This window comes from Gouania willdenowi, chromosome 6 (genome assembly GCF_900634775.1).
Source record: "Gouania willdenowi chromosome 6, fGouWil2.1, whole genome shotgun sequence".
Classification (NCBI taxonomy): Eukaryota; Metazoa; Chordata; class Actinopteri; order Blenniiformes; family Gobiesocidae; genus Gouania; species Gouania willdenowi.
Genome location: NC_041049.1, coordinates 45817421 through 45838425, shown reverse-complemented (window position 1 = coordinate 45838425; position 21005 = coordinate 45817421). Strand labels below are relative to the sequence as shown.

General features: G+C 38.6%; 1 protein-coding gene across 1 annotated transcript; it reads left to right on the top strand.

Moving 5' to 3' along the window:
* The first annotated feature begins 5889 nt into the window (after nucleotides 1-5889).
* unc45a (unc-45 myosin chaperone A) lies at nucleotides 5890-20917 on the top strand. The gene is made up of 19 exons (XM_028450700.1): nucleotides 5890-6219; nucleotides 6295-6487; nucleotides 9116-9291; nucleotides 9380-9469; nucleotides 9563-9730; nucleotides 10708-10876; nucleotides 11036-11206; nucleotides 11303-11474; nucleotides 11852-12152; nucleotides 12246-12340; nucleotides 12991-13132; nucleotides 13273-13413; nucleotides 14649-14776; nucleotides 14864-14930; nucleotides 16708-16824; nucleotides 16917-17032; nucleotides 18161-18278; nucleotides 18366-18521; nucleotides 20407-20917. The coding sequence occupies exons 1-19, from the start codon at nucleotides 6196-6198 to the stop codon at nucleotides 20692-20694; spliced, it is 2832 nt and encodes a 943-aa protein (XP_028306501.1). The 5' UTR covers nucleotides 5890-6195; the 3' UTR covers nucleotides 20695-20917.
* Nucleotides 20918-21005: the final 88 nt, after the last annotated feature.

The following is a 21005-nucleotide window of genomic DNA, read 5'->3' as shown; positions in this document are numbered from 1 at the left end:
AAATTACACACAAACTCAAAGCGAGTTTGTGTGTAATTTTTGAGCGGGATGAAGCTGTCAGAGCAATACAAAGAGATGAATGTAAAGTAGTTATGAAGTTAACTCAGCAAGAAGCGTCATTTGGAGAGTGGAACCCAATCAAACTGATAAAAGGAATACAAGCTACAATTGGACATGTTAAAGATGTGAAAATGTTGAGAAATGGATCATTACAGATCTTTTGTAAAGATGGAACACAAGGACGAGCACTGCGAGTAGATAAGATGGGAGAGAAAGGAGTGAGTTGTTCAATCCCTGAAGATAAAAGAGCAACTCTAGGAGTTATTACGGGTATTTCGACAGGAGTGACAACTGATGAGATTAAACAAAATATAAAAGGTGGAAAGGTTCTGGATGTGAAAAGACTGAAGATGAACAGAAATGGTGAAAAACTTGACAGTTTATCAATAATGATCAGATTCAAAGAGCAGGTACCAGACAAGGTGTACATTGGATTCATGAGCTGGGGTGAGACCGTTCATTCCACCGCCATTGAGGTGTTTTACATGTCAGAAGTATGGTCATACAGCTGCAGTATGCAAGGGTAAACAAAGATGTGGAAGGTGTGCAGGTCGAAATCAAATTAACGAGAGAATTACACGCCCGCAATTTGTGACATGACGCACGTCTTTTACGTGTCGACACATTGAATTGCGGGTTTAAACGCGCGCTTTTTACGTGTCAACGCGTCAAAATGGCCCTTTTGGCTTGCCATACACCGGCCATGACCACGCGCTCGATCTCCGCCGCCGGGAGAGAACCAGCCATACATATCACCCAGGCTGGCATCGGTGAAGAGGCGTGTGTGACTCTGCTTGTGTATAAGTTACAAGGGGTGGGGACAATTAGCATATGTGCGAAACATTTAGGTTCAACATTTAGATCTAGATTTAACATTTAACATTTGATTTAGATTTAATATTTGGATTTAGATTTAGATTGTAACATTTAGATTTAGATTTAATATTTAGATTTAACGATGAGATTTAATATTTAGATTTAACATTTAGATTTAGATTAAATATTTAGACTTAGATTTAACATTTAGATATAACATAAAACATTTAGATTTATATTAAGTATTTAGATTTAATGCTTTTTTTCACCTCTATATATGTGGTTAAATGTAGGAAAATGTGCTAAATATGCGAAAAGTGAGATAAATGTAGGAAAATGTGTTAGCTACAACTTTTATACTAAATGTTTACACTTGGCACCCCATACCTAGTGGCCCTAATCTTTTTATAATGGAATGCTCAAAGCTTGCTAGCGAATGGACAAGAATTCAAAAATTTTGTATCAGAATTGTCAAAAATGCCACATGTTATTTGTATCCAGGAAACTTGGAGAAAATATGAATTAATATTATAAATATGGATAGAGAGGATTAGTATATCAATAAGTATTATAATCCAGGTAATAGAAATAAGGAAGATTTATGTAAGGCGGGTGGGAAAACACCAGGAAAGTTGATATGAAGTGGAGATTTTAATGCCCATATAGCACATTGTGGGGAAGCAAAATAACTAGTGATAGAATAGTTTTCAGAAGAAAAACAGTTGGTTTACATTAATGATGGAAGAGGTACAATATATAACAGCTCAACAAACACTGAAAGTGCCATTGATTTAACTTTTATGTCCTCTGATGTTGCAGGTATCAGTACGTGGTGAGTTATGAATCAATCAATGCTAGAGAGTGATCACTATCCAATAGAAACTAGGATTGGAGTGAATCCAAACCAGGATAAAGGAAAAAGTTTATAAAGCAGACTGGCAAACTTTTCAAATTGAGAATGAAGACAAATGTGGGGATATTATGAAAGAAGATATGGAAAGTATTGAGAAATGTAATCAGGTTATAGTCAAGGCTATAATACAAGCTGCGGAATGGACAATCCCAAAAACAAAAGGAGCAAAGACCAGGAAAAGTGTCCCATGGTGGGATGAGAGATGTGACAAAGCAATTAAAGCAAGAAATAAAGCATTTAGGCTCCTTAAAAAAACATCATCCATTTGAAACATTAATTTGATATAAAGAAGCCCAGGCAGTAATCCAGAGAAATATAAAAATAGCAAAATGTACATACTGGAGACAATATTGTAATACAATAGGGAAAGAAACACAGTTAAAAGATATATGGGGAATGAATAGAAAAATAATTCTGGATTAGCAGTTTGGTAGTACAAGAGTAGTTGGAGCGGAAAGATAATAGGGTCACGATCCAAAAAAGGTTGTTAACCACTGCATTAAATATTGTTTCTTTCCACTTATTTACTAAGTTAGATTCTTTAAAATGTGTGTTATCACTCGTTCATTTCATCATTATGCTATATTGTTGTTTTTAAATAGTTTTCTATGCAAAATGTTGTAGTCGAACAAAGGGGGTACCTATATAGAGTCGCATCTTCTGACATAGGCCACGCCCACTCCCACAGCATATTACTCTTTGTAAGTCACTACACATCAAAAACCTACTTTTTCAAATTCCTCCTTGGGGTTTTGTCTAATTAGTGTGAAACTTGGCACATAGAGTCTTCAGTTGGACCTGATCTAAAGTTGATAAAATAATTTTGTTAGCTCAAAATATGTGCACATATTTACTGAGTGAAATTTTCTTGCTAACAAGAAAATTTTACTAAATATTGCATATCTTTGTCAAAACAAATGCTAACAACACCAAATCTGAGATCCTTGGTTAGCATCTGACTGTGGGGGTATAAGCATTTTTATAATTTACACCACTAGGGGGTGCTGCAAATATGGGAAATTTATATCTCTTAAATGGCAAGACCCATTTTTACCAAATTTGGTGGGTATGACCTTGGGTCACTCCTGGGGATGTGTTCAGCTGAATTATTATGTTGAGGGCTGTGAAATTTACAGGGTACATATATAAGAGTACACAGACCATCCATCCATCTTCATATCCGCTTATTCCCGTTTATCAGGGTCGCGGGGGTCTGCCGGTGCCAATCTCCGGCTCTCATAGGGCGCTGGGCGGGTGTACACCCTGGACAGGGCGCCAGTCCATCACAGAGTACACAGTCCACCCATACCAAAATGTGCACCTTTAGGTGGTGCTATAATGGGTGCAAATGCATTTTGGCCTGTAACTTTCATATTTTATATATATATCATTTATTTCATATCACATCTTCCAAAACTTCATATCCATCTGTTCACAGCAAATGGCACGTTGGCCTGTGTCCTGATGCTCGCCACGAGCCCGTCATCCTTCGTGACGTACTTCCACGGGCTCCGCGAAACCTGGGGGCCGAGTCGCGCGGGAAGGCTTGACCCCCCTTTCATCACTGCTTGCAGTTCTAGTTGTAATTATAATTGAAAAAAATGTCAGTCAACATAATCATAAAAGAGATGTAATTGAACATGGATAATTGAAGACGTAATTGCAATTGAAAACTGTAACTGACCTCAACCCTGGTGGTGACTAAATAAAAAGAACACATTTGATTGGTTAAAGATGACTGCTAAACCCTCTGTAGTGACATAAGATAAGCACTGCACAGGCACACAGAAGACTAGCTGGACTTAAGTTACACACACACAAATAAAATGTACAGATAACCATTAAGTGTAATGCTCATATTAAAACATTAGTGTTTTTTAACTCCTTTCACAAATGGCTTCCTCTTTTAAATGTGCTGAGCTTGTCCCAAAATTCAAATGTGATAAATTGTTAGATTTGTATATGTTTGTATTTCACTAAAGAAGAAATATAGTTGATGAACTGAAAGAAACAATCACGAGCAAAATGGGAAGGTTCTCTGAAAGCATACAACAGTTACTCTGCATGTTTAAGCAGACATAATTAGACTTAGTTTGGCATCATTGGTGGTTTTTCATTTTAGATTCTATTATTGATGTTCAGTTATCAGAAATAACATTAAATACATACATTTGTTTAGGTGCTTTGACACAAAAAGATAATCTAATATTGGAACACAAAATGTATTTGGATAGCATATTCCATACACAAGGCAATTCGAGTGAAACATCAACAGATGTCACTTGCTTTACTCAAAATATAGGAAACAAACATTTTGTCAGATCTACAAAAACATTAAAATTGAGACGATCACAGTGTTTCACTATGTTTCTAAAAAGAGTTTCCAAACTTAATGGATTTCCACTAGAAGTTTACTCTAATCCCTCAGAAAGAAAGTGTTTATAGAGAAGAAATATTGACACAGCTGCATTTGATTTTTATAACTTTTATAACACGCTTGGTGGTGGACCTCCTGCAGATCTGTTCAGCGTGAGCTCTTCAAACAAACCGAGCCCTGAGGAAATACACGCCAACTGTACATACTGTAGGGGGTAATATTTCTGACTGAACAAAGCTGTCCTCGTAACTTGAGGAGCACAACAAGTGTACCTGACCACTGACACAAAACAGGCTGAGAACCAGTTTGTCGTCAGGGTAACGGGTCACAGAACAATGGTGAATGACATCAGTGCTAACAAAGGACGCCCGAAAGGACTGATGAAGAAAATACTGACAAGATACTTTTTAAAGAGGTTGTTTACCAATGCTGTATAATGTTTTAATTTATTTATTTCATCCAAAATGTGATTAAGCCTTAACTTATCTAAATTATGGGTCAGATACAGTATGAGCTATCTAATTAGACATTAGAGTTATTCAAATTATAGCATTGAATAGATATGTATATTTAGGTATTACTCATTAAAGCAGTTGTTCTCAAACTTTTCAGCCTGCGACCCCCAAAATAAAGGTGTCAGAGACCGGGGACCCCCACTGTACCTGAAGGTGGTTGAACACAGACATGAACATTGAAGAACAGTCATGTGGAGACAGGACCATCAATAAGGGGGAATAAAGGGAAGAGATTTTTGGGGTCCATCCATAAAGCCAGAAAAATGATGGTCAATTGTTCTATGAATCTGTGATAACCACATTTATTTATTTATCTGAATAATATCCACTGTTATCCAAGAAGTTAAGTATTATTTGCGCCATCGTATATAGTCATCACAAAGATGTAAAACGGGAGGTTTTTGTTTTCGTCCACTGGTATTTCTATTTTTTGGTTTTAGAAACAAAAATTTTAAATCAAGCGATTTTTAAATGTTTGTCTATCCCTTCTTGACCCTGATAAAGAAAAATGCTTTGACTTTTTATTTTAGTTCTTTAATTTGAAAATGAACCTCAAATGACCAATTGTTGTTTTATTATTATTATTATTATTATTATTCGATTTCAATGACCAAAACATACACCGGATAGAGTTGATGGGGTCTAGTATTGTTTTTTCCTGGATCCCATCTCATTCAGGTATTGTGGGGAATGAAGCTGCTGATAGGCTAGCAAAGAAGGCTCTTCTTGAGACAGAAGTTGAATATGTGGTCCAATTGGGGAAGGCTGAGTGTGTCAGTGTTTTCAAAGCTACTGTGTATCAGCAATGGCAAAGGGAGTGGGAGAATGAGTCTAGAGGGAGGCATTATTTTAAGTGTCAACCTTGTGTGCAGGGCACTAGACTCCTGTGGGCAACTTGCCGATCAAATCAAGTTGAGATAACCAGATTAAGACTGGGGCATTGTGGACTAGCTGCATATTTAAATCGAATAGGCAAACATCCAGATGGATTATGTCAGTGTGGTCAACTTGAGACTATTTCCCATGTTCTATTGGCCTGTGGATGTTGTTCTGTTGAAAGGGGAACGTTATTTAAAGAACTTTCCACTCTTGGGCTGACAGTGTTTTCAATAAAGTCAATATTTGCACCAAGAACAGAGTCGATTTTAATAGATAAGGCAGTCGTGAGGTATCTTCAATCTACCAACCTCTATTTGAGAATCTAAAATGGAGTGAATCTAAGTGAACAGAAGAGGGCAGCATTACGCTTCTTTTAGTGTACAGCCTGCCGGAAACCATTAGAAGAAGAAGAAGACCAAAACATACACTACACTGGTCCTTTTGGCTCCTCTTTTCCTTTTATGGAGATGCTGCGTAAGGGGCGGAGCTTGTGTTTGACGTGGGGCAGAATCCCGGAAGTTTAGCAAGATGTGAAAGTTTACTTTAAGTGAACGGTATTTGGGACCACGTAAGGTAAAATTGAGACTAACGTTGATACTATTACGTTACCCTGTGTTGCTGGTCGCGAACTGACAATGGGTGAGAGCGGAAAAGAAAAGGTAAGGGCAGCCGCAATGAGACAATTAGCATTTAGCTTCACCCTGACGCACGTCATGACACCTTGCTTGCTACAGGATTCTGCAGCTCTGAAGGAAGATGGAAACAACTTCTTCAAGGCAGGGGACATGCAGGGCGCCGTGAGCTGTTACTCCAAAGCTCTGAAACTATGTGACAGCCCAGCAGAGAGCGCAGTGCTGCACCGGAACCGCTCCGCCTGTTACCTGAACCTGGAGGACTTCAGCAGGGCTGAGGCTGATGCTTCCAAAGGTCTGAGCAGAGCCCACACTCCCATTCATCATTGGTTTACTTTAGTTACTGTGGAAACGGGAAATAGCGAAAGATTTGGTGTAGAATAGAGATGGGCAACTTTATCACAGTAGTGACCACAGAAATATAGTTGTCTGATTCAAGAGCCACATTATCAATATTCAAGTCAGTGTTTAGAATAATGACCATCTGAGAAATAACAGAACAAAAGGGTTTTTATAGTTGTTTGTGTTTTGTGTCATTTTGTGTGTTTCTGTGTATTTCTGTTGACGGGTTTACAGTTTTACACATTGTGTACTTTTCTGCCATTGTGTTCATGTTTTGATTTTGCTGTTATTTCTTTTTTTTTTTTGTGTGTGTCATTTTGTGTGTGTTTTTTCTCCCTGGTTTAATCAAGTTATGTTGTATATTTTGGGGGAATTAAAGTAATCTTTTTTTGCATTTGAACCATATTATGGGTAAGACATGTTTGGCTAATATTCAATCCCAAAAAATATTGCACCACTCATGGGGAAAAAAAAAAAAAAAATCAATCAATGAAATAAAAAAGTGCCAATTAAAAAAAGAAGTGCCAATTTAGAAAAAAAAAATGGTGTGGTGGTGGTAAAATATTTGTTTGTATTCAAACACTTTCGTGTAGTAAAACGTTTTTAATTACAGTATTTATTTTATTTATTTTTTTAAGTTGCCATCGAACTGGTGAAAATGGGAAATAAATCACTTGCAGAATTCAAACCCAGAGCTTTGGTGTAATGCAGAGATGTACAACTTTTATCACAGTAGACACCACAGAAATGGGATCGTCTGATCCAACAGCCACATTATCAATATTCTTGTCAGTATTTAGAAAAATCATCCATCTGAGCAATAATAGAACAAAGGGTTTTTTTTTTCTTTCTTTTTTCTGATTTTCTATATTTTTGATTTTTTTTTTAAAAGTCATTTTCTGTTTTTTCATGTTGTTTTGTGGACTTACGTTTTTGTTGGTTTTGTTTTGTTACGGTTTTGTGTATTTTTCTGTTCTTTTTTTGGGACTTTTGTCCTTTTTTACAGTATTTTTTTGTGTGTTTCTTCCTGGTTTAGTCAAGTTATTTTGTATATTGTGTTGAAATTTTTGAGGGATATTGAAGTCTTTTTTTGTAAAATAAATAAATAAACCAATCAATCATTATTTGTTTGCATTCAAACACTTTCTTATACTGAAATATTTTTTTATTGCAGACAATTTTTTTTTCTTCATTGAAAATACATATTTTTTTTAAATAATCAACTTTTTGATTTAATAATAAAGATTATGACAAATTTACCTCCATAAAAAATACAGTAACTGAGCTGTATGTCGAATGTATTTACCATTCTGTATTACATTTAGATTAGTGTGACATCATACAATTCAAAACATTTTCTAGTATTGATTAGGACCCAATCTATCCTGTCTCAGGGCGACGCCGAAAAACTAGTCCATGCTTTTGTTACCTCTAGACTGGATTATTGTAATTCTCTTTTAGCAGGCTGCCCGAGCAAGTCGCTTAAGACACTTCAGCTGGTTCAAAATGCTGCAGCACGTGTACTGACTAAAACTAGGAGAAGAGATCACATTACTCCTGTATTAGCCTCTCTGCATTGGCTTCCCATAAAATATAGAATAGAATTCAAGATTCTTCTTCTCACTTATAAAGCCCTAAATGGACAGGCACCAGTCTATCTCAAGGAGCTTGTAGTGCCATACAATCCCCCCAGAACACTACGCTCTCAAAATGCTGGACTACTCGTTGTTCCATTCGTCTCTAAAAGTAGTATAGGAGGAAGAGCTTTCAGTTATCAGGCCCCACTTCTCTGGAACCATCTACCAACCACGGATCGGGGGGCAGACACCCTCTCTACCTTTAAGGTTAGGCTCAAAACATTCCTCTTTGATAAAGCTTTTAGTTAGGAACCAGCTCATAGCTCATAATTAAGATGCAATAGGCATAGACTGCCGGGGGGGGGGGGGTCTGGCATGCTCGGTTGGAGAGAGGTTGGAGAGGGCGTTAAGAGAGAGGTCATTTAGATTAGAGAGGGACCGGAGAGGGTCCCATTCCTCTTTCAAACACTCCCTCTATGTCTGCTTCTTCCCTTGTGTGTTTGCTCCTGTACTCCTTCTGGCTTTTGTCTTGCAGGTCCGTGGGATCCTTAGTGTGGAGTTACAGAGACTCAGCGGCTCTGTCTCCACCCTTTCCTCTGCACACACCCAACACAGCATAACGTGGATGGCTGTTCATCATAGGAATGGGATCCACACAAGGATCCTGCTGCTTAACAGAAGGTTTTCCTTGCCGCCATGATGAATTCATGTTGGGTGTGGGATACATATGTATGTGTATATACGTATATATGCATATGTGTGTATCCATAAAATGAAGAGTCCGTCCCTAAGACTGCTCTACTGTAAAGTGCCTTGAGATACCATTGATTATGATTTGGCGCTATACAAATAAAGATTGATTGATTGATTGAATATTGCAGCTCTTTACACATATTATATATTATAACAGACACTTTTGTTCTAACCAGTACACTGTTGTCATAATAGTTTTGTATTTAATTCACACTCCTCTGATAATTGTTATCTCTGTCATGCTCTTTCAGCTCTTGATACAGACCCAGGTGACGTCAAAGCTCGGTTTCGACGGGCTCAGGCGTTTCAGAAGCTCGGCCGCCTCGACCAAGCCTTTCTGGACGCTCAGCGGTGTGCTCAGCTGGAGCCCAAGAACAAAGCATTTCAGGATCTCATGCGACAACTGGGGGCACAGATCCAGCAGAAGGTGATGCCACACAGATTAGATTGTTTTTCCACAAGACTTGTCTAGGATGCAGTTGTTGCTCATGATTGTTCAATCCTAATCCCTCTAGTCAGCACAACTGAACTCCACAGATGCACGTGTGCAGCAGATGTTCTCCCTGCTCTTAGACACTTCGGCTAAAGACTCTGATCGACAAAAGGTAGAGGCTTCTCTTTCTAAAACTGCTCATTTTTTTCATTTTATTTTAATCTGACAGTTGTTCTTGTGTCTACATTCACATTATTTACTTCAGGCAGCACAAAATTTAGTGGTGTTGTCTCGAGAGGATGCAGGAGCAGAGCAGATCTTCCGCAACGATGGAGTGAAGCTGATTCAGAAACTTCTTCAGTCCAAACAAGAAGATGTTGTTCTCTCTGCTCTCAGGACTTTGGTTGGCCTGTGCACAGGACATCAGTCCAGAGTGAGTATGAAAAACATCACTGAAAGTAGCATTTTAAAACATGACACTGTAGAGTGAAGTAGATCTTAAATAGAGCAGGATTAAAAAGATGATCCTTCAATGGAATTATATAATCATGATTAGGGATGTATGGATATTTTCTAAATTGGCTACAAATCGATGCAAATAAGAGGGGATTCAAATTGATACAGCACAGTATGTGGCTCCGTGGTAGAGGGTCGTCTTCTGATCGAGAGGTTGGGGTTCGATCCCAGTACCTGACTATGTGTCGAAGTGTCCTTGGGCAAGACACTGAACCTAAGTTGCTCCCAGTGGTCGACTAGCGCCTTGGATGGCAGTCCTGTCCCATTGGTGTGTGAATGTGAGAGTGATTGGGTGAATGAGCTGCTATGTAAAGCGCTTTGGGACTGCTTCAGTGTGGTTATAATGCGCTATATAAATCTAGTCCATTTACCATTTTACCATCGATACTCTTCTTAAACAATATGGGGTTCTGTGACCGTTTTAGTGACACTTGTTTAGACGTTACGGTCTTGATTCAGTCGCACACTCGGCTGAACCTAGAGCAGCGGCGGGAGAAGAGCTTTAATCAGACTGAAAGAAGAAGAAGTGGTCTGAGTTCCACAGCATATGGCCTGAACCCATTCGACCCAAATAAAGCCGGTCTTTTCAACCCGACACTATTCACGTTCATGCATGCGCATGTAGAGGTGAGTCAGCATCCATTTGTGCGTCTTTCTTGGGCTAATTGAAACATCACCCGATTTACCGCGCAACTCCTGAACCCGGTTCAAACCCGTGGTATAACAATCAAAATTAAGCCCGAACCGTCAGCACAGAGTGACGCACACACACCGACACACACACCAACACACACACACACATCATGGTTCTCACCAGGAATTTTTCACAGCAATCATGGTTTGAATCTATCCTTAGAGCTCTATTTAAGATGCTTTTTTTGCTGTTTCTTTCAGACTATGGCCATTGTGAACGAGCTAGGAATGGGGCAGCTTTGTGCTGTGATGGGAGTGGAGGCCTCTGCCGTGGCTCTGGCTGCCTGCCACCTGCTGCAGGTGATGTTTGAGGCTCTCACAGAAGGCATGAAAAGAGAGATTAGAGGAAAGGATGAAGCCATACTTCCTGGTGAGCATAACTGTTGAAATAATTGAAAAGTCCTTTTGAAACAAATGCTTTTTTTTTCTCTCTCTTTTTTTTTTTGTTTTACCTTGTATGCACATGCTGTCGAAAGTCAACTATACTTTGTAGCATGATCCTTTCTCCATTGTTACAACATGAACACAGAGCCGTCGAAAGAGCTACGCTCGATGTTGCGCCATCTTTTAGAAATGTTGCCAGCGTCCAACGTGTCGGGGGCGGGAAGAGACAGTGCTATCAACCTTCTTATCAAACAAGTTCCCCGCAAGTCTCTAAAAAACCCCGACAACTCCCTCACCTTATGGGTGATTGATCAGGGTATGAGAACATAAAGCAATCCCAGCTGTCTGTTACTCTTCAGTTTTTTCGTTGCTCATTGTTATTTATAATATTTGTCTCCATGTTGACCTGCAGGGCTGAAGAATATCCTGCAGGTTGCTGGGACCGTACCCGAACTCACAGGGGGACCCCCTCTCACTGACAACACCCAGATGAGCTGCTCCGTCCTGCTCAGCAAACTCTATGATGACCTCATCGGTGACAAAGAAAGAGATAATTTCTTCAAACTGTGCGAGGAATATGTTCAGTGAGTAATGATATGTTGAAAGATAAGTAAAATCATACTGTAAGAACTAAAATAGCCCAAAATCCTGCCTGTGATGGATTAAAAAGGACATAAAAATGTGTCTTTAAAAGATAAACAAATAGCAGAGCAGTCACCAACAAAGGGATGGTTTCTTACTAATGTCAGTCTTCCAAGGAATGGGATACCTGGTAATGGTGGGTGGTTTTGATTGTTTTTTTTCTCAGAAGACACTTGAAGACACTTCCTCCAGAATGAGAGGTCAATCACCTACAATGAAAGTTCCAAGCAAATTCACCCACCTTAGAACGTTTAACTGCCTTTTTTGCCTCTAATTTTACAGTTGTCCTAATATTTCTTTTAATACCTTTGCTGAATAGAAAATACTTCAGCCAACCTGGCCTCGACGCTAAGTTGCGAGCTATCCAGACCGTCTCCGTGCTCCTCCAAGGCCCGAGTCATGTAGGTAACAGAGCTCTGGAAATGTCAGGCATGATGGACGCCGTAATCTCACTGTGCGCCTCAGAGGATGTAACTCACCAGCAAGTGGCCGTGGAGGCTCTGATCCATGCTGCAGGCAAAGCCAAGAGGGCGTCTTTTATCACAGCCAATGGAGTGGCGCTTCTGAAGGACCTCTACAAGAAGAGCGAGAGCGACCAGATACGCGTTAGAGCCCTCGTGGTAAGAATTGCACACGGTCTGAGAAGGCTCTCCTTTGGTTAAGAAAAACACCTTAGAATGAGGATAACAGGGTGGGTGTGAATTACTGCGCAGGGTTTGTGCAAGCTTGGATCAGCAGGAGGGACAGATTTCAGCATGAAGCAGTTTGCAGAAGGATCCACACTCCGGCTTTCCAAGCAGTGCAGAAAGTACGTTTATCAATTAATTCAGATGTATTTCTTGTTTGTGTCACTGTATGACAGGGTTGGGGTCAATTACAATTGTAATTGGTAATTAATTACAGTTATGATGTAATTATAATTGGCATGAAAATTCTACAAAACCATGTGACAGTTCAATGGTTTACACATACGTAGTTAACAATTATTACAATATGTTTCGTATCAACTTTTTTCCATGACCTGTCAGTTCTCTTGAGGATCATTTTACATTTAAAAGGAAAAACTTTAATGGAGGGGTATACTGTCAGAAAAAGGCTCAGGAAGCAGGCTTGTAAACGGAGGGTCACTGGTTCGAATCTAACCTGGCCCATCACTGTGGGATGTTGAGCAAGTCCCATAACCATAACTGCTCCACGCCGTGGCTGCCCCTCAGGGATCCGTTAAATGCAGAGAACAAATTTGTTTAATTGTGATTGATTGAATTTGAGTTTAGTATTTGAGAACATCATTGTAATTGACTTAGAGGGGAAAAATAATGATTGGAATTGGAAAAAATGTCAATCACCGTAATCATAATTGAGTTGTAATTAAAGATACAATTGTAATTGACCCAACCCTACCACTAAGGAGGAGATAGGAGATTTCTAAAAGAAGACACTGTCTTGTTTTGGTCTCAGGTGGCTGTGCAACGACTCGCTGCCCCCGACCTCTCGCCGCTGGTCTGTGGAAGGCCTCGCCTACCTCACGTTTGATGCTGATGTGAAAGAAGACTTGGTAGAAGACAAGGAGGCTCTTGATGCCATGTTTAAACTGGCAAAGGTTAAACTAAACCACATCAGGCATTTTTTTATCCGATTCCTGTCACCAAAGCTTCATATTGGTTGTGATAATATATAGATGTTATTGATAACTGATATCCTCTTGTTTTATTTTGTTTTTGTTTTTACATGCGCCTGCAGTCTGAGGACAAGACGGTGCTCTTCGCTGTAGGCTCCACATTAGTTAACTGTACCAACAGCTATGACGTGGAAAAGCCAGACCCTCAAATGGTGGAGCTGGCTAAGTATGCAAAGCAGCACATTCCTGAGGATCACCCTAAGGTACCTTTTTAGAAACTTAAAGTTTTTTTTTTTATTTAGACTCACCCAGAACTGTTTTTATTTACATGTTCAGTAGCTCAGTTAAAGAGTAACGAAACCACTTTTTTCCTGCTGAATACAAATGTATTTCGGTATGAAGTAGTGCTTTTGACTGATTCTGGTCCAACTCTCAATGTTTTAGTCAAAGTATTTCAATTTGGCTTGTTTTGTTGAAAAATGTAAGAGTGATTGCCCTTTATGGGTTTAAACCCAGCTATTACAATTTATTTTTGCTATTGGCTGAGAGCAAGATCATGTGATGTTTTGGGACAATCTTGTATCACAACCAGCCACTGTTAGCCCCGCCCCTTTTATAAAAACGAGCACCTGTGGGCTCTACAATCTGTGGTGAGTAGGTTGGATTGAGAGAAGAGTGAATAGAGGTATATTGAGTAATTAGTAACTGTTCAAGGAGCCACGCCCATAATCAAAGCATTTTTTGAATTTCCCTACTAGTGACAGGTCAGGAGAAAGCAGGGGTTTGGTTACACTTTAATATTATGATGAATTCTTCCTCATTTTAGTTTAACATGAGGTTAAATGATGATGGTATTACCACAAAAAGGTAACGAAGTGGAATGGAAAACATGAAAGTTGGTCACAACCATCTCACACTGAGATAAGACTCAATGGTTCCCATTCTAATACCTAATGTCCTTCATTGCCTTTTTAAAAATTGACATCAAATAGGTGTTCTCGGGTTTCCATGGATACGGTTAACAATAACGGAGTGGAAAGGAAAAGTGCCTAAAATCGTCAGTCGAACCTGCATTACAAAAAACCAAGGATTATTATGATTCATTAAGCAATACACACTTGATATTTCAGTAGAGTATAGAGTAAAATATTTCCTGAAAACTATTTGTTAAAAAAAGTATTGGGCCCGGATAATTTTTTTTCCCAACTGAGTCCCTATTGAAAATTTAGCCCTTTTATCAAAATAATTCCAGCAAGTTCATTTTGTCTTTTTTTTTAATAATATTCTTAGGTTTAATTTATTCAGACAACTTTTTCCAGGAAATTTACTTTGATCTCCTGACATGTTTTGACTCCCAACTGTCAGTCTTCCCCAGATACGTCTGCTGATCACTTTGATGTGTCCTTATGAGTTCATTCTGGGCGTGGCCAACTTGACATTAAAATGTCCGATTGGTTTTATAGTTGTTTTTATCTTCCATGAACACCCATGTTGTCAGGATGCTCCTTCCTATGTGGAGAAGAGGCTGATGAAGCTACTGGAGGCGGGCGTGGTGTCTGCGTTGGTGTGTATGGTCAAACAAGAAAGTCCTGCCCTCACTGAGGCCTGCAGAGAATCCATCGCCAGGTAAGATGAGAAAGGATGGTCACTAATTACTAGCTTGTATGCTAGTTTCTCTGTAGATTCTCTGTCCCACAATGCTCCCCCCCACAGGGTGTTTTTGGCTTTGGTGGAGCGACAGGAGGACAGAGGAACGGTGGTAGCTCAGGGTGGTGGAAAGGTTGGTTCTGTTCAACAAACGCACACTACTGCTTCAAAAAATTACTTACTACAAATGTGGCCTAAAACCTTTGAAATGTACTTAATAGAAGATACATGCCTCACAAAACGCATTGTTTTGCACCATATTCTTTTAATTAACTTATATATATAATATAAATGGGATGTCTAAACCAACATTTGCCTGTAAACATCCCATTGTCTGCTATTGTAGTGAAACATTCAGCCTGCTTTTTAGATCAGTCAGCAGCTTCTCCAGTCAAAATAGCTAGGGCTGGGTGGTATACTGGTTCATACCAAATACCGGTATATACTTTTGTTATGATATGAATTTTTAATATACCACCATACTGGTGTATTTGACTACGCAACTTTCGGAACACTGCGCCGCGTTTCAGACCGGACCCTTTTCAACTTTGCACTTCTAAATAGGAAGCTAAACAGTAGCGCTCTAGTGTTAGTTACGGTGTAAATCATACGTGTAAATAAATTAAAAAAAGACACAATTTAAAGCTCTGAAGCTGCATGTGTCTGCGTGCGCATGCCTCTGCTATAGGATAACAACACTCACGGAGACAGAGGCACGGTTAGCTTAGCATGTCGGCAGTTTGGCAGCGATACACAAAAAAGAGAGCAAAGAATCGCAATTTGTAATTCTTATAAATGTTAAAATAAGCCCTGGTGAAGCTGCAAACAAAACACTACATTATTCACCATAAGAAACCACCACACTACTGAGTATGCAGCATTTAAAGCTAGAAATCAAGCTAATGCTAAAGCTAAGCTAGTGGGGCAAAGAGCCATTGGGCTGCTGTTGCAAACTTGTATTATGACTAGTGTGGAATTATTCTACAATAAACAGTAAAATAGACCATCTTAGGTCAATATACTGCAGTAATTCTTCTCTCAACCAGTAGAAGATGCTGTGAACGCCTGATTATGCATGAAAAAAAATAAAATACCGTCATATACTGTGAAATTGTTAGAATTTTGAAAAATACCATGATATAAATTTTTGGTCATACCGCCCAGCCCTAAAAATACCAACTTGTTTGACTCCTGTTGGGATAAGTGGGTGACATACACCAATGCAAAAAGGCCCAGTTACATACTGAAAATGTAGATTGTGGTTAGTCCTTCTTTTCTCTCTCTCTTCTTTATTATTTATCTATACATCTTTGACATCTTTAATTGAGAAACTTGTTATCTGTTGGTCACTCCCTGTTCCACAATGTTCTGTACGTTTTATTGTGTCAAAATTTAAAAACTCATAAATAAAGAATAAAAAAAATAAAAAAAATACCAACTTGTGCTGCTTTTGGTGAATCTAAATCAGTGGTTCTCAAACATGTTTGGCTCAAGTACCCCCTTTCTCTTATTTCTGAATCCAATTACCCTCATTTTCTGACTTCAATATTAGGCTCTATAAAAAAAAACAACTACAGAGCATAATGATATAACACGCATGATAACACACATTTTAAAAAGTCCCATTGTAAATAAGTAGAATGAAACAGTATTTAGTGCCTCCTGAATGGAGGAGGGTTGGGCCAGAATAGAACTTCATCAATCACATGATTTCAAGATGGCAAAACATCGGTTTTAAAACACTAAAGTAGTCTCATTTTTAAAAGTTAATAAAATGAATATGGTGCAAAATATTGTGTTTTGTTAGGCATAGATTTTGTAATAAGTACATTTCAAAGGTTTTTGGTCACATTTGTAAAAACAATGGAAGATCCCTTTAAACATGAGGTCTTCACTGTTCCTCTCCAAAGGCACTGATCCCACTTACGTCAGATAACAACACAAGTGTAGGAAAAACTAAAGCTGCTCAAGCCCTGGCAAAAATAACCATCACGTCAAACCCAGAGATCGCCTTTCCAGGAGAAAGGGTACATTCAATATATCTGTCAATAATAAAACTCTTGGGTGCAAAACAGGAAATAACATTCTTTCTCTGTCATGTTTTCTGCTTTGCTCTCAGATCTATGAAGTGGTTCGACCCCTCATCAGCCTCCTGAGTCTTGAATGCACGCTGCTGCAGAACTTCGAGGCACTAATGGGTCTGACAAACCTGGCAGGCATCAGTGAAAGACTCAGGTTGGCCACTAGAGGGAACTCTCGTAGACGTTCATTACACATATGTACCATGTGACTTGCTCTTTGGGACTGTTGTCTGATTTTAAAGCTGCTGGAGACCATTGATTTTAATCAGTAATGACAGATAAAGATATGGAAATATAAAGAAGTCAAGTTAAGAATGAAGTAAAAACACTTCTATGCATCCGTCAAAGACTCCACATCCAACAATGCTATGTCTAAAACTTTTCCTAAAATGTCAGTAAGAGAGTGTTAACAGTGGAGTTAAAACAAACCTTTTTTTTTTTTTTTTTTTTACACAAATGACATCAATGAGGCCTACACTATGCCTTTGTCTCAGGGTTTTTCAACCTTTGGGCCATGATACCATGTGGCGTTGCATGGAATTTGAATGGGGTCACCTGAAATGTCTAGTAATTGATAACAATAATTATAATAATTAATGATTAAAAACGTATTTTTATTTATTTTTTTGTAGTTATATATTTTCAAAATAAAACAAAACACAATCTAAAACTGTATTCTGTACTTTCAGTATCTCAAATATAAACTTAAAGAAAATGCAGTATAAAGAAAAGAAGAAGTAAATAAACAGTATGAACATTTCTGAGCTGGTGCATCTTGTCACTTTGTGCACTAATCCTGGCTACTCTGTACTTCTTACATATTATAACAATAATGGTTAAAAAAAATAAATATGGAGAAAATTAGTCTTTGGGGTCCTCAGAAATTAGTGATATCAAAATGGGGTCAGATCCAAAAAAGGTTGTAAACTTTATCTGATAACATCTTTAGTCTCCAGAAGCTTTAACAAACGTACAGTATTCTAATACTTTTATTTTATATCTTTTTGATTGTATAACATTCATGGAAGAACTTTTCTTATAAACATCATTGGTTGTCACTTACCTTTACTAATCAAACATTTTTTCTGCAAAAATTTGTCAGATTTTTTTCACATTAAAACTGTTTTTTTTGCCTGTCGCTCATAATTCATCGCGTTTTTGTTTGGTATTTGCTGGGCTACATGAGTGGTTTTATTGTCACTATTCCATTTTTGAAGTCCTGCTATAAACTTGTGAAAATAAGACTCCACTTTTATTATGTTTTTGTTGTTGTTTTTCCCAGACAAAAGATCATAAAGGAGAAAGCTGTACCAAAAATCGAAGGCTACATGTTTGAGGAGCACGAGCTGGTCCGAGCTTCTGCCACAGAGTGCATGTGTAATATGATTTCCAGCACTGAGGTAAGATAAACATTCAAATTTTAATGTAAATATATGAGGTGGAAACCCATTGAGCTAACCGCAGTGTGTGATTGGTTTGTGTTGCAGGTGCAGAAGTTGTATCTGGCAACGGGGAACGACCGCCTGAAGCTGCTGGTGCTCTACAGTGGAGAGGAGGACGAGAGGCTGAGGAAGGCTGCTGCAGGAACTCTGGCCATGCTCACCGCTGAGCAACCTGAGCTTTGTGCTCGCATCCCTGGAACCGTAAGAAACACCAAGACACATTATCACACCATTTTTACTACAGATGTTCACTATTAGCTTACTGCAGATGTTTGATATGCCAATTTTGTCCCAACACTAAATTTTCAATACTAAGCAATACCGAAATATACATCGACCCCCCCAACCTAATTTTAGGTCAGATTATTTACATACATTCGGGGTGTACCGATTAATGGTAAGGCAGTTAAAAATCGATTCATAGGTATCACGGTTCATATCGATTTTCTGAAAATTGAATCGCAGTACTTTTTTTAAACAGCAGAGGGCGCTGTATATTTATCCTTGGTAAATGGTAAATGGACTTGATTTTATATAGCGCTTTATCACCACACTGAAGCAGTCTCAAAGCGCTTTACATATCAGCTCATTCACCCATTCACTCTCACATTCACACACCAGTGGGACAGACTGCCATGCAAGGTGCTAGTCAACCACTGGGAGCAACTTAGGGTTCAGTGTCTTGCCCAAGGACACTTCGACACATAGTCAGGTACTGGGATCGAACCCCTAACCTCTCGATCAGAAGACGACCCTCAGCCACCTGAGCCACGGTTGCCCTATCCCTCTCTTGACCAAATGCTGAGGCGGCGGGTGGAATCTGCTACTACTTTCTTTCCCAAAAAAATAACGGAATATTTTTCAGTTATCATTTTTCTACAGTCCCATTATGTAAAATAAATCGTGAGAGAATCGTATCATGAACCCAGTATCGTGAATCGAATCATATCGGGAGTTGAGTGAATTGTTACATCCCTAACACACACACACACACACACACACACACACACACACATATATATTTATATACACATTGAAATAACAGGTTAAGCCTACTTTTAATGTGATGCCCCACTAGATAAACATAATCTGTGCAAAATAACAAAACTTATCCAACTTCAATAATGGCAAAAGTGCAATTTTATTTGTTTATTTTCACAAACATATACTGTGTCGACCTCGGTAGTTGTCCAGACTAATTATCCAAGCAGTTAAACAGTTGGAAAAACTTCTTAACAAACAACGTACTACACACTAGAGCTGAATGATTTTGGAAAATAATCTAATTGCAATTTTTTCCTCAATATTGCGATCGCGATTTAATATGTGATTATTTTTTTGAGGGCCTCTTGTCATGTATTTTTCAATGAACACAAGCAATATATCAATTTGTTTCATAATAAACAATTTCTTGTTGATTTATTTAAACTTTGAATGAAATATTAATTTTAAAGCACAGATTGCAACAATGAAGCAAACAAATCTGTGGCTTTACCTCTTCAACATATCTAACTAACTTCATGAAACATGTAAACATGTGAAATGCACTTCTTAAATACACTCTGGAATTAACAGGACAGTACAAGAAGAAAATTAAAAATTGCGGCCTTTGCGATTAGAAAATCATGTTTTTTATCGCGATAATATTCCAAATGCAATTAATTGTTCAGCCTTACTACACACTACAAACTCAAAGAGTATATACTGTCTACTATATACTAGAAGTGTGGTTAGGATGATTAGGATAATGAGCGTTCCCACTGAAGTATACTTCCAAGTTTCCCAAGATGCATTTGGAACCAACAACAACAAAAACCTGAAGCACACTGAGGCTAAATATCTCCATTGATTCTCTTGACAGGAAATGACCCGTATTGAAAAGTCTGGTCTGATAATCCAAACACTATTCTTTCCCACCACTAGATGCCACTGTTTGACCACCAACAAAGTAAATTCAGTAGAACAAGGCTAAGTAAAGCAGCACATATGGGTTTTTCAATATCAGTGGGAAAACCGATGGCAAATATCACCCATGGCTAGTTTTAACCATTTTATCCCATGTGACTTCCTCTTCCTCTCTTCTCAGACGACGCACTGGCTTGAGATCCTACAGGCGCTGCTGCTGAGTGAAATACCAGACCTACGTCATCGTGGAGTGGTTATCGTCCAAAACATGATGCAAGCTGAGAAAAGTCTGGCCGAGAAGCTGATGGAGAGCGAGGTTTTGGAGATCCTTTCTGTTCTGGCTAAAGGGGGCGAGGGAGCACCCAAATCCATCTCCAATATTGCTCAAAACTGTCTGGATAAAGCTTTGTATTATGGGGTCATCAGAAACAGCCAAGGACAAGAAAATATCAGAGGAACTGAACCATAAAACACATCTGTAATGTGTTGGAGTGTCTTAATTTTTGGTGTTTAGGTGCTTCTGAAATATGTGGTGCAAGAAGGAGGTTAAAGTAATTTCACTTTTATGAAAAATGGTTTTCTTTCTAAAAAAAAAAAAAAGAAAGGCTGATGAATTTCACGAATTAAGTATGGAGATTTGGTTATGAGTGTGTTGACAAAAACATTTATTCTGATGTTTCACAATGTATTATTCATTAGCACGTGTGCTCCTTCAAAATAAAAGTGCACGCTCCACCAAAAAAGTATTTTTTATACTGTAAAATATTTATAATGGACCAC